Source organism: Crinia signifera, chromosome 2 (genome assembly GCF_055691185.1).
Source record: "Crinia signifera chromosome 2, ASM5569118v1, whole genome shotgun sequence".
Taxonomy (NCBI): domain Eukaryota; kingdom Metazoa; phylum Chordata; class Amphibia; order Anura; family Myobatrachidae; genus Crinia; species Crinia signifera.
The window spans coordinates 28,103,241-28,122,275 of NC_139218.1; the positions used below are offsets into that span (position 1 = coordinate 28,103,241).

General features: G+C 43.4%; 1 protein-coding gene across 2 annotated transcripts in view; it reads right to left on the reverse strand.

Annotated features, from left to right (window-relative positions):
• Window positions 1-240: 240 nt before the first annotated feature.
• APP (amyloid beta precursor protein) overlaps window positions 241-19,035 on the reverse strand; it is a 237,925-nt gene continuing 219,130 nt past the window's right edge. For both annotated transcript variants that reach the window (XM_083171856.1, XM_083171857.1), the window contains 7 exons: window positions 14,162-14,290; window positions 11,710-11,809; window positions 10,468-10,683; window positions 7,419-7,472; window positions 3,847-3,929; window positions 2,972-3,118; window positions 241-1,414 (listed from right to left, as the gene is read on the reverse strand). In XM_083171856.1, coding sequence (XP_083027982.1) covers window positions 1,313-1,414; window positions 2,972-3,118; window positions 3,847-3,929; window positions 7,419-7,472; window positions 10,468-10,683; window positions 11,710-11,809; window positions 14,162-14,290 — 831 coding nt within the window. In that variant the 3' untranslated portion in view covers window positions 241-1,312. The remainder of the gene's footprint in view (window positions 1,415-2,971; window positions 3,119-3,846; window positions 3,930-7,418; window positions 7,473-10,467; window positions 10,684-11,709; window positions 11,810-14,161; window positions 14,291-19,035) is intronic.

Here is a 19,035-nt window from a genome sequence, read left to right on the forward strand (position 1 = left end):
AAAAAAAAAATATTCCAAACAAAATCGATCTTTACTATATATACCCCCAAGAATGCGATCATTTTAGTTGGGCAGGTAAAATATTTTTTGGTCTGGTTTGCCCTGCCCATAACAACATTTATGTACTTATTGACTACCGAGTTGTATCACAGAAAGTGTTTCTAGCAATCTTAAACATTTACGACTTTCAACATAAGATTGTTTTATTTGCAACAAAAAAAAAATTACACAACACATCAATTCCGATTTTTTTTTTTAAATTTATTTATGTAACACAGTGTAGAAAGCTATTAGTTCATAAGCAATGATTCTGTACAATCATCCAGCAGAAAGTTGTCATTAAGGAATCTCTGCTAATTTTCGACCAGCAGGGCACCTTTTTCCCTAAAAAAAGTGCTTAGAATTATCAGAGACACACAAAAACCCCATAAAACCTGGAGGGTCACCACGACACATTGTGTCGTGGACACATCCAACGCCAATGAGGTTAAAGCTTAAAAGGTACATATGTTAAAGAAAAATATTTATAATATTTTTTTTGTTATATTTTTAATTCAATTTTCGCAATTCCTAAAGTGTGCACATAAAACAGGCACAAAAAAAACAAGTGTATTTCCATGATTTTCTACATCACTAAACACAGCAGAACAATCTGTACAATAACACAGTAGAGAGGAAAAAAAAAATAAAAAAAATTTTTTTTTTTTTTGCATGGAATATTAAAAAAATAAAACATAAAATTCGATTTACTCTTAAAATGCATAGCGGAGGTGGAAAAAAAAATTTACTCGGCAAAAAAAGCAGCAAAAACCTCACATACACATAATGCATCCCCCAAATCTTTTGTAAAGCAGTTTTCACCCAGGACTTAATTTTGTCACGACTCACAAGAATAATATACAACCGGTTTAAAGGGGTCTATATGATAAATAAGGGAGAGGCAGCTACACATGCACTAGATTAAAGACAGCTAAACTCTTTACAGTACACAAAAACATTCATTGAATAATGTTATGTAAAGACTAAAATGTTAAGAGAATACATTACTGATTTTTGTTTATTACTTCAAGCATCTACTTGTGTTACAGCACAGCTGTCAAAAGGCGAAAATGAGTAAATAATAAAACAGTGGTGTATTTTTTTTTTTGTTGTGGTTAATGTTTTTGTGTGTGTTTTAATTATTTTTTTTGTTTAATTCTCTCAACATGATCTTTTTTTCTGTTCTTATATTTATATATGTATATAGCTGAACACCGATGAGCAGTGACGCAATCATTTTGCTGTCCGATAAGAGAGGCTGCTTGTGGTGTTCTTAGTTCTGCATCTGTTCAAAGAACTTGTACGTTGGGTTTTCGTAACCGTTTTGCTGCATTTTGGTCAGGTGGCGCTCCTCCGGGGTCACCGCAGCATCAACCTGGTGGGGGTGAGCAGCAGATATGTCATAATTAGGCAGCAAGGGGTTTTAAAAATAAAAAAGATTAGGTCCCGTGAACCGAATAGTGAGCATAGTCACTATTATTATTATTATATTATATAATATTGTGCTTTTAAATCCCATGACCAGAACCACCAACAAGTAAATACATTATTCACCTGGGAATTGAGAGCAGGACGATTTGATCTTACTGTTGGGTAATGCATTTCGCTGTCCCCTCACTTCAACACAGCAATGAAATCTCAGAGGCGGTACAGTGAGGACAGCTATTAAAAATGATACTTGCATTCTCCGCTTCTGACAACAGACACTATCCCGTAGGGATTCGGTCATGGCTGTGCAAGTTATTAACCAGCAAAATGTATTGGCATTATATTGGTGGCTGATTCATACTGGTTTTATTTAGGGTAACTTAAAACCCCCTTACATCCTAGATTAAACCCCCTTTTTTAATTTAATAATTTTTTTATGTTTTTTTCAAAGAAACATAACAATTACCAACATCCAAACAGAGAAAGATGTTGGTAATTGTTATTACAGAAACAGATAAAAAAAAATCTCACAATAAAAGAAACTGTTACATCATCACCAGATCAAGAGCAGATATAAGCCCTTTAACACAAACGCAAAACATTATTTACAAGTTAGTAAAGTTTGGTTTTAAAATAGAGTAAAATGGAAACAGGAATAATTTGAAAATCGCTTTATCCGCGTCTCTAAAAAAAAATCCCCATGGTGCTTATTATAGTACAGGTTGAGTATCCCTTATCCGAAATGCTCGGGACCACAAGCATTTTGGATAAGGAATTTTTACAGATTTTGGAATATGTTTTTTTCATACTTACCTGGTTCTGTCGGTGCCCCGATGGCTGCCTGACATCCACGGTGTCCCCTGTCGTCCACGGCAGCCTTCGGAATCCTCTTCAGCGGCATCTCCGGTCCGGTCCCTTTGAAATCCTCTTCAAATGCATCTCTGGTCCCAGGGGTCCACTCGCGCAACGCACCCCTGGGACCGGAGATGCCACTGAAGAAGGCTGCCGTGGACGCCAGGGGACGAGGTAAGTAAGAAAAAAGTGGCTGGGGGTTGGGGAAAAGGAAACCCCAGAACAACCGCAATATTCTGAAACACCACAGTTTTTGGAATATTTCGGTTTTTGGAATATACGGTTAATGGAGACTTGACCTGTACTACAACTGCAATTCATTTATTACAGGTTTAGTGGTGTAGACACATTTTGAAGAAGGGACTAAACACACCTCTATATACTGTAGCACACCACCATTATGTAGAATGAGAATAGCTGGGACCTCCCCACCACTGTGCATGAAGGTCTACCCATCGGTACTTGTTATTGATTCTACTCTAACAAGAGAGGTTCCATTCCGGTACACACTACCCGCACGCTGCTATCGGTAATGCAGTTTGACCATATAGAGCTACCGTATATGCCCGCTAATAAATTACACATTAAAAACAAAGCAGTGTGACGGCTGGTGGTAAAGTTCTACCGCTATGTATTCATTTGCATCGCTCACCTCTACTACGCCGTGATGGATAGACGTGTACTGTTTCTTCTTCAGCATCACCAGAGTGATTACGATAACCGTGGCTATGACAAGGCCGCCAACCATAAGGCCGATAATTGCTCCCTTGTTTGAACCGACTTCCTCTGCAAAGAATACCTGGGAGAAAGGTTTGTGCTTTTATTTTTGCAATGAAGAAACAGATTCTCACTGTGATACATTCCTTCACTAACCCCACTCCCACGAATTAACGTATAGTTTTTTTTCTATCTAACAGAGTGAGGCCCCCATACACTAGTGAGATTTAGCCCAATTTGACCTGTTTCCGACGGATTGGGCCGATAAATCGGACCAAATCTCAAGTGTTGGACATCCTGTCTCTGACCCAATGAGCGGCCCCATGAGCATTGGATCAGAATCGGACAGGCTGCACATAAGATATATCTTTTGTGCAGCCCAGTACCCAGCGGGGGGATGGGGGGAGCCGGGCAAATTAAAATGGGAGGCCGCTGATTGGCTGAAAGCGGTCTCAACCAATCAGCGGCATCCCCTACCCAGCTCCCTCCGCCTGCAGCTCTCTGGGAGTTGCATGTGATAAAATTGCATGCGATTTATCACATGCAAAACTTGGCGCATCAAGTGCCTAATCGTATTTGAGCCCTCCTGGGGAGCTGCTAGGGAAATCAGGCCCGACTGTCGACCTTCCCATTGTCTATCCTAATGCTTGTGTCGAACGTCTAACCCTGTCGACTTTAGCCATTTTCTACCTTTTTTCTTGTGTTGACCTAGACTACACAACTGTCACTGTTGACCTTCAATGGCTGACGCAATGTAGGTTGACCATAGGTTGACTTAAAGACCGTATCCGTAGTGAGCACCCGTCTTACCAGTTTCTGGTGATGCACTTCATAACCGGCGTCCATTTTTACTTCTGATATTTCTTCAGTCTTAATGTTAGTTAGTCCTGATCCTGTAAAAATGAGAAATGGCGTAATTACTCGGCACTGAAAAACCCGCCTTCCTACTGAGACTCATCTGCCCGCGCGCCTACGCCGCGTTCCAGTCTTTTGTTTGCCGTAAGTTAGCGTTCTTCCTGCTTTTGGTTCCATCTTAATACTTATGACTATAAACCACTTAAATAACGTAATAAAACTTGTAACAAACACACAATGCTCCATAGACTCTTACAGCTTAAACACCAGCAAATAATTTCTTTATAAATATGGTTGTTTTGATATATACTAACAAGATTAACCAACCGGGGGCCATGGCAATAAGAAGACCCATTACACTTTATGTAATGTTTACTGCTCATTTCTGTATTGCTGTATTTATGATTGGAAGTCATTCTTTTTTTTTTTTTCATTGCAGCTTTCTGCCGTTTCGACCAAACGATAGAACACAAATGACATAAAAATGAAATGGAAATAATAAAAAGAATAAATTCAACAACAACAGATGGTAGATTTTGCTCATGTTTCTAAAGACTGAGCCCAGCAGTCTAGAGTTTTTTCAACAAGGAAACCGGTGCGAGTACCCTACTACTGGCATATAAAGAGGGTTAGTCCTCCTCCGGGATCAGACTGGCCAATGCAGGTCGGAAACCATTGCCCGATGAATCCCATTTCTGTGCAAGCCGCTATAGCAGTTTAATATAGTAAAACGTTACTGAAACAAGATAACACTCTAGATCAGTGGTTAACAAACTGTGGGTCCTGAGACCAAAGTGGGTCACGACCATCTCTGCATGGGGTCGCGACTCCAAGTTGTTGACCATCAGGTTGATGACTTCTCTAATCTCTCATCCAAGTAGTTTGAAAAATCAGTTGAATTGTCTGTTACTTCAGACTCCTCCCATCATTAGGTGCCTCCACCATACTGTCATGTATGTGCTGTCATGTGTGTGACCATTCTGACGGGGTCCCAGAGCAAAATAGTTTGAGGACCACTGCTCTAGATTATGTGTGTATGTGTGTGGGTGTGTGGGAGGGGTGACAGAGTTGGCTGCAAAATTAGCATAATTTAGAATTTTGAAAACAAAAATAGTTTCCACCCATATGCAGAGCTCGAGACGCAGTCAAGTCAATCTGCATGGGCGCATACGCTCTTCAAGCATATTCAAGGTTTCTGGGAACAGCCCAAGAGCCATATAACACGGTTGCCCGGATGAAGGTCAGAGGTTACACTACAAAACGCTCATGACTTTAAACTGCTGCGTTGTAGATATTATGTTTTTTTTTCTGCCTGGGTTAAGTGCATTAGTTGTCAAAACAAATCTATTAGAGTGTCCCCTCCATTTACCAGGGGAAATGAGGCGTGAGTTTGGCATGCTGGGATACGCTAGTGCTGCATATGCTGGAATAGTGTGGGGCTTTCTGTGCTCGCTGGGATGGACAGCCGCGCATTGTTCATCATCTCCTGTACGGGCTGGAATGTCACCAGTCTAACCAGATGGCGCCCTTTTAGCCTCAGACTTTTATTTATTTGCATTTGCTGGAGTTTTTACATCAAATGAGTTGAGAACCTAAATAGTTAGCGGCAGTTTACTACAGAATAGCGCCGTGACCTGTATACGGCACCCTGCAAGTTATACGAAATGTTTGCATATGACTGGACAACATAGTGCGTCAATAACAAGATGTGGCTTCATACAAATGCCATTTAATATTGTTTTCAGACTGGGGTTGAATAAAATAAAACATTCAGAGTCTGTAAATGGTTTCTGGTAAACATAATGGTTATACTGTGCGCCCCAGTATTCTCCACAAACGAACGGTAGACTAGATCGGGGGTAGCCAACTCCAGTCCTCAAGAGCTACCAACGGTTTGCGGTTTCCAGATCACCACTGACACATTTCAAAAGATCCACAGGTGGAGCTAATTACTTCCCATGTGATTCTGGGAGGAGACCTGGAAAATGTGCACTGTTATTAGCTCTTGAAGACTGGAGTTCGCTACCCCTGGACTAGTTGATGCAATGTTATTCACTACACAATAATGGCACAAAACACAGACCGGCATTTTCATTAGACAAAAAAAAAAACAACAACCAGAAACATTTTATTTTCCCATTGGAAAGGTTCTTCCAGTACACGACAAATGGCTATGGAATATGGATGATGTGGGAAGCATTTTGACAGTATTTGTAGGTGTTAGTATGGCTTAGTAAGCGCAGCCAGTAGCGTTGGGAACATGTGGGAGAGGAAAGTGAAAAAAGACTTATAAATGTGTGGCAGGTAGGTGAAAATGTGTAGCAGGAACGTGAACAGTTTATTGGAGAAGCTAAGAAAATTGGCCTTGTGTAGGGGGATACAGCCTTGCGGAGGTGGGGCTGGAAGGGTGAAACGCCTTGAGGAGGTGGGGCCGGAAGGGTGAACAGCCTTGCGGAGGTGGGGCCGGAAGAGTGAACAGCCTTGAGGAGGTGGGGCCGGAAGGGTGAACAGAATTGAAGAGGTGGGGCTAGGAGGGTGAACAGCTTTGTGGAGGTGGGCCGGAAGGGTGAACAGCCTTGTGGGGGTGGGGTCAGAAGGGTGAACAGCCTTGTGGAGGTGGGGCCAGAAACATGAACAGCCTTGCGGAGGTGGGGCCAGAAGGGTGAACAGACTTGTAGAGGTGGGGCTGGAAAAGTGAACAGCCTTTTGGAAGTGCGGAGTGAAGGTGAACACACATTGCAGAGGTGGGCTAAAAAGGGTGAATAAGCTTGCAAAGTTGAGGATGGATAGTGAACAGTCTTTCAGAGGAGGGGCGGGAAGATGAACGGTCCTGTAGAGATGCGGCAGGAAGATGAACGTGCCTGCAAGAGGAGGGGCAGGAAGATAAATGGCCCTGCAGAGGTGTGGTGGGAAGATGAATGTCCTTGCAAAGTTGTGGGGGGAAGATGAAGGTTTTGTTAAGGTGGGAATGGAGTGTGGACATATCGAGTAGACAACTAAATGGCCTTTCAAAGGTGGCCCAGGAGAGTGAATGACATGTGAGATTTGATATAACCAAAGAAGAGGCGTAGTGCAAAGAACCAATCATATTCTTGCAGTCATTTATCTGGTTCTGCAAAATGATAGCTAGCATATACAAGGTTGCTATGGGCAACTACTCCCCTTTTATAGAACCGCACTTTAGTAAATTTACACCCTGAATATGCTGATTGGGAAAGTAAACTAAAATGATGTCGAATTTAGCAATCTGCAATTATTTTACATGACAGAACTTAGCTTTGGAAGAGAGTAAGTCGGCCTGATATGTAGTCCCTTCTAGATGAATGATAAACCCTACGGGGTTGCCTAGCTGCATCACACTAAATACATTTGTAACATCACACTATGAACAGACACATACGCAGTACAGTGAGGACTTGGTGAGTATAGTATGATAAGAACACAAACCTACCGGCAGTGTCCAACTACATGCACGCTAACCCCATGCCAAGGACGGACAGACAACAAAAGCTAAGCGAGGTCTCTACCTGGTCGTGTAGTGAGTCCTCTATCTGCAGCAGGGCGAGCATCAACTGGTTCAACTGGGCACGTGCAGCAAAACAAAAAAACAAGCAAATAAAAATAACAATACATAATTTGCTCAATGCATAGGAAAGACGGCAGAAACATTGTGCCACTGGGGTTAATTTGCCAGACAGGATGGAAAGAAATAAAGTAAGGGGGAAAGGGAATTTGTGTACATCTGCATTGAGTCATTGCGCTGGCTGACTATGGATCATTTCTGTAAAAATTCTGATTGCAGCACCAGTGCAAAAGCGGCAATATAGAACATTAAAGGGGATCTCTACTGTCAGAGAATTCTATCCCCCAAGGCAGATGTGTTCTCTTGCCTTTCCTCCAGTTCAGCTCAGGTCTGTCCAGGACATACTGCTATCAGGGCTGTGGAGTCAGACTCCTCTATGATAGTACAGTCTGACTGATGTCTCCACAGCCCTGTAATCTATATATCAATCTATGAAAAAAGGACCGAACAAAGCTGCCTAAAGAATAGGATTCTTCAATGATGCAGTTGTCACACGAGCGTTCCAGACTGTAGCATTTTTCCATTTAACAGAGTCAGAGCTTCACAAGCACCGAGCAGTGACTGTGAAACCAGGTGTCCCCGCCACACTAGAGGAACCTCAGCTGCTAAAATACTGCGTATGACACCAGCTTATAATAGGGTGGTGAGGACTAACACCCCACCCTCCACACACACTTTGTAAGGTTCCTGTACTCCCAAATTTGAGGACTGTAATCACACAATCTAGGGTTACCTACTCTCCCGAAATGGCCGGGAGGCTCCCAAAAATCGGGTCCCCCTCCTGGCCCCTCGGAAAGGTGGGCAACCCTCCCAGATACTGTTGGAACCCCCGTATCTCCCCTTTCACAGCGGTAAATTACCACGAGTCGCAGCTTTTCGGGGAGGGGATAAAGATGCAAATAGCATCATTTAGCACCTCCCCCCTCCCTGAAGACGCGTGAATTGCGGGATTTACAGTACTGGGGAGAGGGGGGCTTGATGAAGTCTACATCAGGCCCCGCCCCCTGAAGTGCTTCTGACAGTCTCCTCTCGGGGCTTCTCCCAAAATGGGGTAAAAAAAATTCCCTCAAAATTCTACACACAATACCCCTTAATGACAATGTGAAAAAGTTTTGGGGAGATTTTTGCGCATTTATTAAAAATAAAAAATAAACTAAGAAATTACATGTATATAAGTATTCACATACTTTGCCATGAAGCTCAAAATTGAGCTCAGGTGCATTCTGTTTCCACATGTTCATCAGTTGATTGGACATGATTAAGGAAAGGCACACCCCAGTCTATATAAGGTCCTACACTTGTCAGAGCTCAAACAAAGTATGAAGTCAAAGGAATTGTCTGTAGACCTGCGAGACCGGATTGTCTCGAGGCAAAAATCTGGGAAAGGGTACAGAAAAATATCTGTTGCTTTGAAGGTCCCAATGAGCACAGTGGCCTCCATCGTCCATAAATGGAAGAATTTTGGAACCACCAGAACTCTTCCTAGAGCTGGCCGGCCATCTAAACTGAGCAATTGAGGGGGAAGGGCCCTAGTTAGGGAGGTGACCACGAAATCGATGGTCACTCTGTCTTAGCTACAACATTTCTCTCTGGAGAGAGGAGAACATTCCCAAAAGGACAACCATTTCTGCAGCAATCCACCAATCAGGCCTGTATGGAAGAGTGGCCAGATGGAACAAACTTATTAGTAAAAAGCACATGGCAGCACACCTGGAGTTTACCAAAATGCACCTCAAGTTCTCTCAGACCATGAGAAACAAAATTCTCACCACTCACCACCAGGCCAATACCATCCCTACAGTGAAGCATGCTGGTGGCAGCATCATGCTGGGGGGATGTTTGGAGGAAACCAGGCACCGCTTATAACCAGTCACCACCATCCCTACAGTGAAGCATGGTGGTGGCAGCATCATGCTGGGGGGGATGGATGGAGGAAACAAGGCACCGCTCATCACCAGTCCACCACCATCCCTACAGTGAAGCATAGTGGTGGCAGCATCATGCTGTGGGGATATTTCAGCGGCAGGAACTGGGAGACTAGTCAGGATAGAGGGAAAGATGAATGCAGCAATGTACAGAGACATCCTGGATGAAAACCTGCCCCAGAGCCCTCATGACCTCAGACTGGGGCGACGGTTCATCTTTCAGCAGGACAACAACCCTAAGCACACAGCCAAGATATCAAAGAAGTGCCTTCAGGACAACACTGTGAATGTCCTTGAGTGGCCCCGCCAGAGCCCAGACTTGAAATTGATTGAACATCTCCGTAGATATCTGAAAATGGTTGTGCACAGACGCTTCCCATCCAACTTGATGGAGCTTGCTGCAAAGAGGAATGGGCGAAACTGCCCAAAGATAGGTATGCCAAGATTGTGACCTCATATTCAAAAAGACTTGAGGCTGTAATGGCTGTCAAAGACACATCAACATGTACTTATGTACATGTGATAGCTTAGTTTTTTTTAAAATAAATTTGCAAAAATCTCCTAAAAAACCTTTCCACATCGTCATTATGAGGTATTATGTGTAGAATTTTGAGAGAAAAAACTAACTTATTCCATTTTTCCAAAATGTGGAAAATGTGAAGCGCTGTGAATACTTCCCAGTTGAACCGTATAGGAGTTTTAAACTTCCCAAATATAGAAAGCAATGAATGCCTTCCAGTACAAATGCATTTTGCTGTTCCTAAATTGGAATTAAAAAGGGCTATTACCCTATCCAGGACCATGTAAGGGATCTATAAAAAGAATAAAAACACATTTGAAAATACCCAAATTCTACAAAAGACCTTTTTTGATGGGTGAGTTTATAAAATACGAAAATACAAAATGATTAGCGTTAGGCCTCAGGTTTACTTAGGTGTAAAGTTTAATCTTGTGGATAACCATGCAGGACATTTTAAGCATAACAGTAGAACACACATAGAACCATGCGGCAATTACTATTAAACATGCATGTCAACCGCTACGAAACAATCCACATTACAATCGTACCTTCATTCTCAGTGTTTGCTGGAACAGACTCGAATGGGTGCCAAGGCTGAAGGTCATCTACGTTGAACTCTCCATCCACTGGAAGCAGCTCTACAGTGGTCTTGGTCTCCGTTAAAGAGGGCATTAGGGCATCATTGCCGTAGCTGATGCGGGGTTCGCTGACCATGTTGGACAGCACGTCATCGGAGTAGTTCTGCTCTTTCTGGAACAGTTCATCTGGAATTGTGAAGCAACCGTTATTCACCATTTCCGAAAGATGTTGGCTTTTGTGGTGTGGCTATCATCATTTTGCAACTGTCAAAGTGTTGAATAATTGGGACTAAGCAAAAAAAAAAGCCTCAAAAATAACATAACGTCATCAACCAGACAAAAAAAAAAAAACCCCAATTGAAAAGAATGGTGTTGCCGTGCTGGTTTTCTCCCATTAACAAACGCATTATCTTTGTGAGCAGATTTTTATCTTTAGTTTAAACCACATCCCGTCTCTTTGAGTGTGTGCGTTAATGACTATTGCAAGGAAGCTGCAAGTACAGATTTACTCTGGTAAATGAATTTTCTGTCTGCAGGAATTCCCACAGAGATTAAGCAGATAGAGAAGCATCTAATGAGGCAATATTGTCGAATAAAGGGGAAGACATGCCTGGAAGACAGCGGGAACTCTAATCACATTTAAATGTACACAAGCAAATGACGCAGGATGTATCTGAAAGCACTGCAGCCACAAAATGGCCGTATTACTGCTCTTGTATTGGTAATGAGTCGTTTATAAGCGTTCTGTACAATCGCTGGGGTGGGGGGCTGGTGGGGATGATGTGCCAGCTTGGGGGACATTTTTTCAGCTGCTCGGATCTCTCTCAGACTGCATCTTCTTAAGTTGCTAGGAAGATGACATCACTGAGGCACAAAGTGTTAAACAGTGGAACCCGCCATTTTGTGGGTGGCCCAACAGAACTTCCGAATGCACATATCATATTTATAGACTACTGTATATGGGTCAAGAAACTGCATTAAACCTCAGAAATATTGTTTCTGCCCACAAAATGGCTGCCTCATCTTGTGTGTAGGACACTTCAGGCGAAATACATTTTATATATAGTGCCCCTTCTTTATAATTCCAGGTTACAATACTAGGCAAAACTGGTGTTACTTGAAAGGTTGCCATAAAAAGGTTGCCATAAAAACCCACCAACGAAGACAGTAAAGATATGTCTGGTCAATTAGCTAAACGGTGGACTTGCTTACCGACTTCATCTTGGATCTCCTCCGCCACTGCTGGTACTTTGTACAGGAGAGAGAAGCTCTGATTCATTCTCTCATTAATCACACGGAGGTGCGTCATCACCTAAGAAGAACGTACATTACATTAGAACCTTACCGCGTCTTTGTGAGTGATAAATCAACCAATGTCCCATTCTAGTAAATGTGATGCTACCTAAGGCTGATGTATGGCTGTAGATGTTGGCTCATCGTGCCAAGCTTGACTACTGCCTATCCATATAGCTGTGGCTTTGTGGGCATCCCATTTATACCAGCAGACTGAAGAACTAATATAACCATGACGTGATGCTATTTGAAAATCCCAACTATAGACAGATCCGCCATCCATAACCATGCTCTCTAACACAAGATGAGAGAACCTCTGCCGTTCTACCTCATACCACCATCGCAGCAAAGCCGCCAATGAGGTGCAAAGAATGAGGAGAACACTACACATCAATGTCCGGAACTGGAGAAATGAATATTTAGATAGAGAAGGGGCTGCACCATGATTTATTAGATAGTTATTGAATAGAGTGACATTCTCTATATTCCTATGGCCCTCTCTGAACGACTGTAATGTCAAATAGAAGGGGGATCCCTACAGTTAATTAAATTGGGTATCCACCTGGCATAGGCAGCTAATCTTTTTGCATCTGACATTCTTCTATTCTTTATCATCGCACACGGTGACGGTGGCCAGAACAAGCTCGATTCAAGAACAATCTATCACCAACGGTCTGTAACGTTCACGGCAGTAACGTATTTTATTGTGACAGACCTGCGATCTCCATCCAAAGCTCATACTGGATATTTGGAAACTCATGAACACCCCCCATTGCTAGAGGCAGGAAAACACTGAAAGCTAGCAGGGGTGCATCTTTGGGAAGTGGGGGTCTGGGGAAAAACTGAAATCACTGTTCTTGCTACATTAGGTACAGCAGAATGAACCTGGCCAAAATATTTGGCTGCACAGATGGTTAGCCGATCTGAATGGCACAAAACGCCCTCCCCCTGTGTAGCGATAGCTGTGCTGTATCTGCACCAACTGCGCTAGGGTGGAAGCAAAGGCTTCTTAATGCCCCTCATCTGCTTTTGTGTGTAATAGATATATATATATATCAGTTATATTACATCTGCAAACTGGCTCAGGACCAGCAAATAGACCAGCATAAGCTGTTTTTTCCCATTCACACCAGCAGTAGTCATCTCTTTTCCAATACATTAATCTGTCAGCAATAGATCAATAGTACATTAGGGCAACAATGATCTATGTCTGTTATAAGCAGGATCCCTGCTTTCACTCCCTTCCAGTTAACTCTTATAGGTTCCAGTGGGTTCAGTACGATATCTCGGGAGCGGTATCCCGACTGATGGAATTCCTTCAGCGGGGGAGCGCAACAAGGCCCCTGAGCATGCTGCGCTTGGCACACTGCAGGCACGGTGGCTCGCTACAAGGTTCTATTCCCCCTCTATGGGGGTGTGGATCCCCACGAGAAAGAAGAGACCCTGTGCACCGGGATTCCGGCTGGCGGTAATGTTGGCAGTGGGGACCTTTTGTAAGTAGAATCTATGGAGGGGGGGGTTTAGCCTCTGCAATGTGCAACCATCATGACTGACGCACGGAACCACTAATTACAGTAAGAAATCTTTGCTCATTTTCCTTTGCTCCACCATGGAGCTTTCTCCGCTGTTCCAGAGCCACATTGCGGACAGTTGCCTGCTAGGAGTTCCGGGTTGGTCTGGTTACAAATTGTGTATGTATAACAGAATTATTACTCTAGTAGGACACCATATGCGAGGGAGGGTCAGAGAGGGGAACGGGCGTACGGACAGATGGATGGAGGGGCTGGTGGTGGGTGGGGGGAGTGGAAGCTCACACTTCAGTGATCCAGGACATTTCAGCACACAGTGATAGAGTAATATGAGCACTTATAAAATCCTCACATTGCGAGAAAGGTGGTTCATGGTAATATCATCATAGGCGTTCAAAAGTATCGCACAATTCCGTGAGGAACCCCAAGCAAGCACAGGGAGAATAAACAAACTCCACACAGTTAGGGCCATGGTGGGAATAGAACCCATGACCTCAGTGCTGTCAGGCAGTAAGGCAACGTGTATTACAGTTATTTCTAACATAGTATCTTAATTCTCAGGTGGTTGTTTTAAAAACACTCTCTAAAAATAATCACCGCTACGTCCTATTTTCCCCGTTTACGTGACTAATTTTTGTTTTTTACGGTGTTGTAAAAGCTTCTCTGTACCATGCGAAACAACATTTTATTCATGCAAAACGACCTTATTGTCTTTTAGGGTGATACAATAAAACAATGAAGAAACAGTTAATTATTTTATTTTCAAACTTAAAATCTCACAAAAGCTCCAAAGAATTTACCGGACCTATTAGATTATTCAATAAAATTCATAACCGCTTTACCTGAGATCGGATTTGAGCAGCTTTTTTGGGATCCACCATGCGGACGTGTTCAAAGTGTTTGAGGGTGTGTTGTCTGTCCTTCTGCTCCGCACGGACGTATTTCCTTAGCATGTTGAAAACATGTCTAGGCTGCAAAGAACGGGAGATAAAGTAAGCACATACAATTTATAGGAAAAAAAAATGTAATTTGCACCACCACGCGTTTTGCCCCAGACCAATATTCTACCTAAAGTTGGGCACACACTATGCAATTATCTGCCAGACCATCTGTCCAATCTGGGTGGTTGGATTGATAATCTGGTAACGGAGAGTATCAAATGACAAATAGACCATTTGATCCCAAATACTGGAAAACAGACATTGTCGTTCAGACCAAATTACTTAAATCAGTTATCCACAAATCTAAAGTGCTAATTGTAAATTTTATTTATATAGCGCACTTTCTCCAACAAGACTCAAGGCGCTTTACAGACATTAAAAATAATGCACATACTGTAATACAAAGGGTTATCACAACAAGCAACAACGGCAGTACAGATATGGATCACACATACAGATATGCGTCACATTCTAATGAGCGTCACGGACATGGGGAACGTATATTTACTGAGCTGTGCGGCACCCAGGCAGCCATTCAGCTGCGCCACATGGTGATTGCACCAGACAGATAGGTAGACAAGTAAAACAGTACAGATATAGGACATGTACTAGATATATACTATATGTACGCTATTGTGTTACATCTCATGAATTTTCAGGGTTCTGGGCCTCTAGTTGTATGTGACATCTGTAGTGTTTCGTGGGTACTTTTTTCAATGTAGCATCTCAAGTATTACTTACAATAGCTACATTGTAAATAGCTGTGTTACTGCTTTATTCGTGGCTTGTAATAAGACATCCGGCAAATGCATAAGAACAGTAATACAAGATACAGGCAGGAATTGCATCTGCGCGCACACACAAATAAAACCTCTATAACAACATACTAGTCTTAAGGCACGTCGCTAATGCTGTGGCAAAAACAAGCATGAAATCAGGCGAGACGTTAACAATGCAAAAATAAAAGCGGCTACAGCAGCCAGAGCAGGTCTCCAACTATCCACCTTCCCTTCCCAACCACAACAGGGCAGAAGCTGCTGCAGCAGTCAGAGCAAGTCTCAAACTCTCTACCTTCCCTTCTCAACCACAACAGGGCAGAAGCTGCTGCAGCAGTCAAAGCAGGTCTCCAACTATTCACCTTCCCTTCCCAACCACAACAGGGCAGAAGCTGCTGCAGCAGGCAAAGCAAGTCTCCAACTATTCACCTTCCCTTCCCAACCACAACAGGGCAGAAGCTGCTGCAGCAGGCAAAGCAGGTCTCCAACTCTCCACCTTCCCTTCTCAACCACAACAGGGCAGAAGCTGCTGCAGCAGTCAGAGCAAGTCTCCAACTCTCCACCTTCCCTTCCCAACCACAACAGGGCAGAAGCTGCTGCAGCAGGCAAAGCAAGTCTCCAACTCTCCACCTTCCCTTCTCAACCACAACAGGGCAGAAGCTGCTGCAGCAGTCAGAGCAAGTCTCCAACTCTCCACCTTCCCTTCCCAACCACAACAGGGCAGAAGCTGCTGTAGCAAACAATCAAGAGAAAAAATAACTGGCTGGGGACCGATCTCACAACGATATCTACAGTGTTCTTTTCACAGACCACTCTGCCAATGAGTCGCTTATTCATTTAAGTTTGTCAAAAGTTTTGTAAAGTGAAAATGTTTTTCATAAAATGGACCCTGAAAGGCCTTTAAGGATCAACTTAAGGGTGTTGTATTCAGAAAATCATAAGCTTTCCAACAACATACTGTATCAAAATGCATGAAAACAACAGAAATAGCTTGGACCCTTATGGGCTCGTCCGAATAAACCCATCTTCAAACTTAGATCGTCACTTAAGATAAGGTGGTGTGCAAAGTTTCAAGACTATTCGTTAAAGCGTTCAAGAGTTATAGTGGAACACACACACACACACACACACACACACACACACACACACACCACTCAATTATACTAATGTAGATACTGAGGTGATGTAATTTTTTTCAAGGCAATATCTTGAAATGCCTAACATAAAACATTGAAAGCAGTTATGCGTGGTCACATCATATCGTATCGTATCCCCGCTCGGCTCAGGGCTGCACATAAGATTTAGCTAACCGTCTACATGTGCGATTTGGGACGGTTTCATGGTCCGATTCATCCGAATAGGGTGAAATTGTGCCCAAATCGCATAGTGTATGGGGGCCTTTATTGTATAACTTACAAATTTACTTTTTGTTTGTTTTAAAATTGTAAAATTATTATTACATGAAGTTCAAACTTATTCAAAATCTTTGTTGTATAGTTCCTCAAATTTGAATGTATAATTGTTACTACATGTGAAGAACAGCGACAAAACAAAGGAAAAATGGAAAATGTTTGCAATATACATTGTCGTCTAATGATTCTTTTTTTTTGGAATAAACACTTTTGAAAATATAAATAAATACGTAACCTAAACCTTACCAATTATGTATTTAAATGTAGAAATAGTTACTTATTGCAACACATATAAAGGGTAAGCGCAATTTCTAAGACGTTTACACCCAGGTAATGAAATGTATTTTGTGTGCACTTGTATTCTCCGATTGAAATAAATATTGCTACGGTCATATTTTCAATTACTTTGTATGACGCTAATGCATTAAAGGACTGGCAACATCACAAGAGAGAGACAGGAATGTAATCAATACATTAAAGCCACAAATTCTGTGCAAAGTGCCTTTTAATAGAGAAGTATCCTCATTCATACACAGATTCCTTTTGCGCAACATGGTGCGTGGCGTCTGACGCGGTTTCCGGGCTGTGAACTTTTATCTCAATCTTGGCTCTTAAGCTGGGTACGCACTAGATGATATTATGAATGATTGTATTGATTCCGATGGCATGCAATGTTCAATGGGTTTTATTCAGAAAATAATTTACGCATGAAGCTCTAGCGTGTGCGTTCTTTCATGCCCCAGCATAGTCTGCCATCATAGAGGTCTTGATAAAAGCACTTTCCCTGTTCATCATTAACCTTCTCCATGTTATTCATCTTCCTCATAAACGGCTCTGGCGAACATCACACTTGCCGAACCATTCACTCAATAGAGGGAGGGAAGGGGGCAGACATGGGCTGGTGGCAGGGAAACACCCAGCGTTTTATGGGGGCCCCTGGTAACGCAGGCGGTCCGATGTTTGCTTGAGGCAGGTGGCTGATGTCACAAGTCATCAGCGCCGCCCCCATTCGGCGATCAAATGTTTTCTCTCCCCTTTGCCCGCATGCTAGCCACAGAATGCTGGCAGCGTGGTGGGCATTCAGGCCCTATATGCTGAAAACAATCGTATACACCAGGCATTTCCAAAGTCAGGCCCGGGGGCCAAATGCGGCCCGTGCTGTCATTTGAAGTGGCCCACAGCCTCCAGCCGGAAGTGGGCAGAGCATCAGATGTGGGAAGCACAGCACAGGACACTAAAGGTGGGGTCCCGGCGAGCGCGCCTTTACCTTGCTGTCTGCTACAGTTAGGAGGTGCCGGTCGCCACAGTCAGATGTGTTTGGCGTCCTACCCCTGCTGCTGCAATCATATATCACCCTACTCCACAATCACAGTGACAGCAGTGTTTGGGGAGGGGGGCAGCAAGGGGAAGCTTATTACAGTAACATGCAGAGTGGAGGAGGGCGGCAGCAGGAGACCAAGCATCTCCTGTCCTTGCAGTGCCTGCTTTGCCTCTCCTTCCTCTGGCTCATACAAGAGGCTGGGAAACATACAGAGAAGGGAGGGGGCAGAGTGGGGGACATACAGTGAAGGAGGGTCAGGCTGGGGGACATACAGTGAATGGAGGCAGTGATGGCCATTCAGAGAAGGGGGAGCAGGGGCAGGCTGGGGGACATACAGTGAATGGGGGCAGAGTGGGGTACATAGTGAATGGGGGTCATACAGTGAATGGGAGTCATACAGTGAAGGAGGGTCAGGCTTGGGGACATACAATGAATGGAGGCACTGATGGACATTAAGAGAAGGGGGCAGGCTGGGGGACAGAGTGAATGGGTGCAGAGTGGGGAACATACAGTGAATGGGGGACAGAGTGAATGGGGGACAGAGTGAATGGGGGCAGAGTAGGGGACCATTCTGATGTGATTAATGATTCAAAGAATGTCAGGCTGAATGGTCGGCCCCCACATATTTACACTTTACCAAATCTGGCCCTTGTCGCAAAAAGTTTGGAACCCCTGGTATACACACATCGATGTTTGCTGCAATTAAGTGAATGCAAATCACATGGCGTTTCAGCAAAAATCAATGGTTGCAAATTGCACGTACACGGAATAAATGCATAGAAACAGTTGAAAAATATCATGCAATAGAAAAGGTTCAAAAATGTGTTACAGTACCTGTAACATCTGGGACTTATCCGTTCCATAATGACTAATGCTAATAAACAATGAAGGCATTGATGTAGAAAGCAGTGGTACCAGTGGAGATGTGGACCAGTGGAGAAGCTCAGCATAGCATCCAATCAGCTTCTACGGATCACTTTATAGAATGTACTTGGTAAATGCTGTTTGAAAGCGGATTGGCTGATACAGACAACTACACCACTGCTTGCTGCGCCAACCCGTTAAGTGTCTGTAGGTAGAGATGCAGAGCGCTCCTGCACGGATGAGCCCAGATTGGGGCCTTTCACTTGCAGAGCATGTCTCTGTGGTCACAGTAGCTTGTGAGCATTGCAGCTACCCCATATGCTGGTGTGCGCTGGGGATAGTGCTGAAGCAGCGAGCGCTGTCTCCTGATCAGCCAGGTGCTCCAGGACAATTGTCATATTC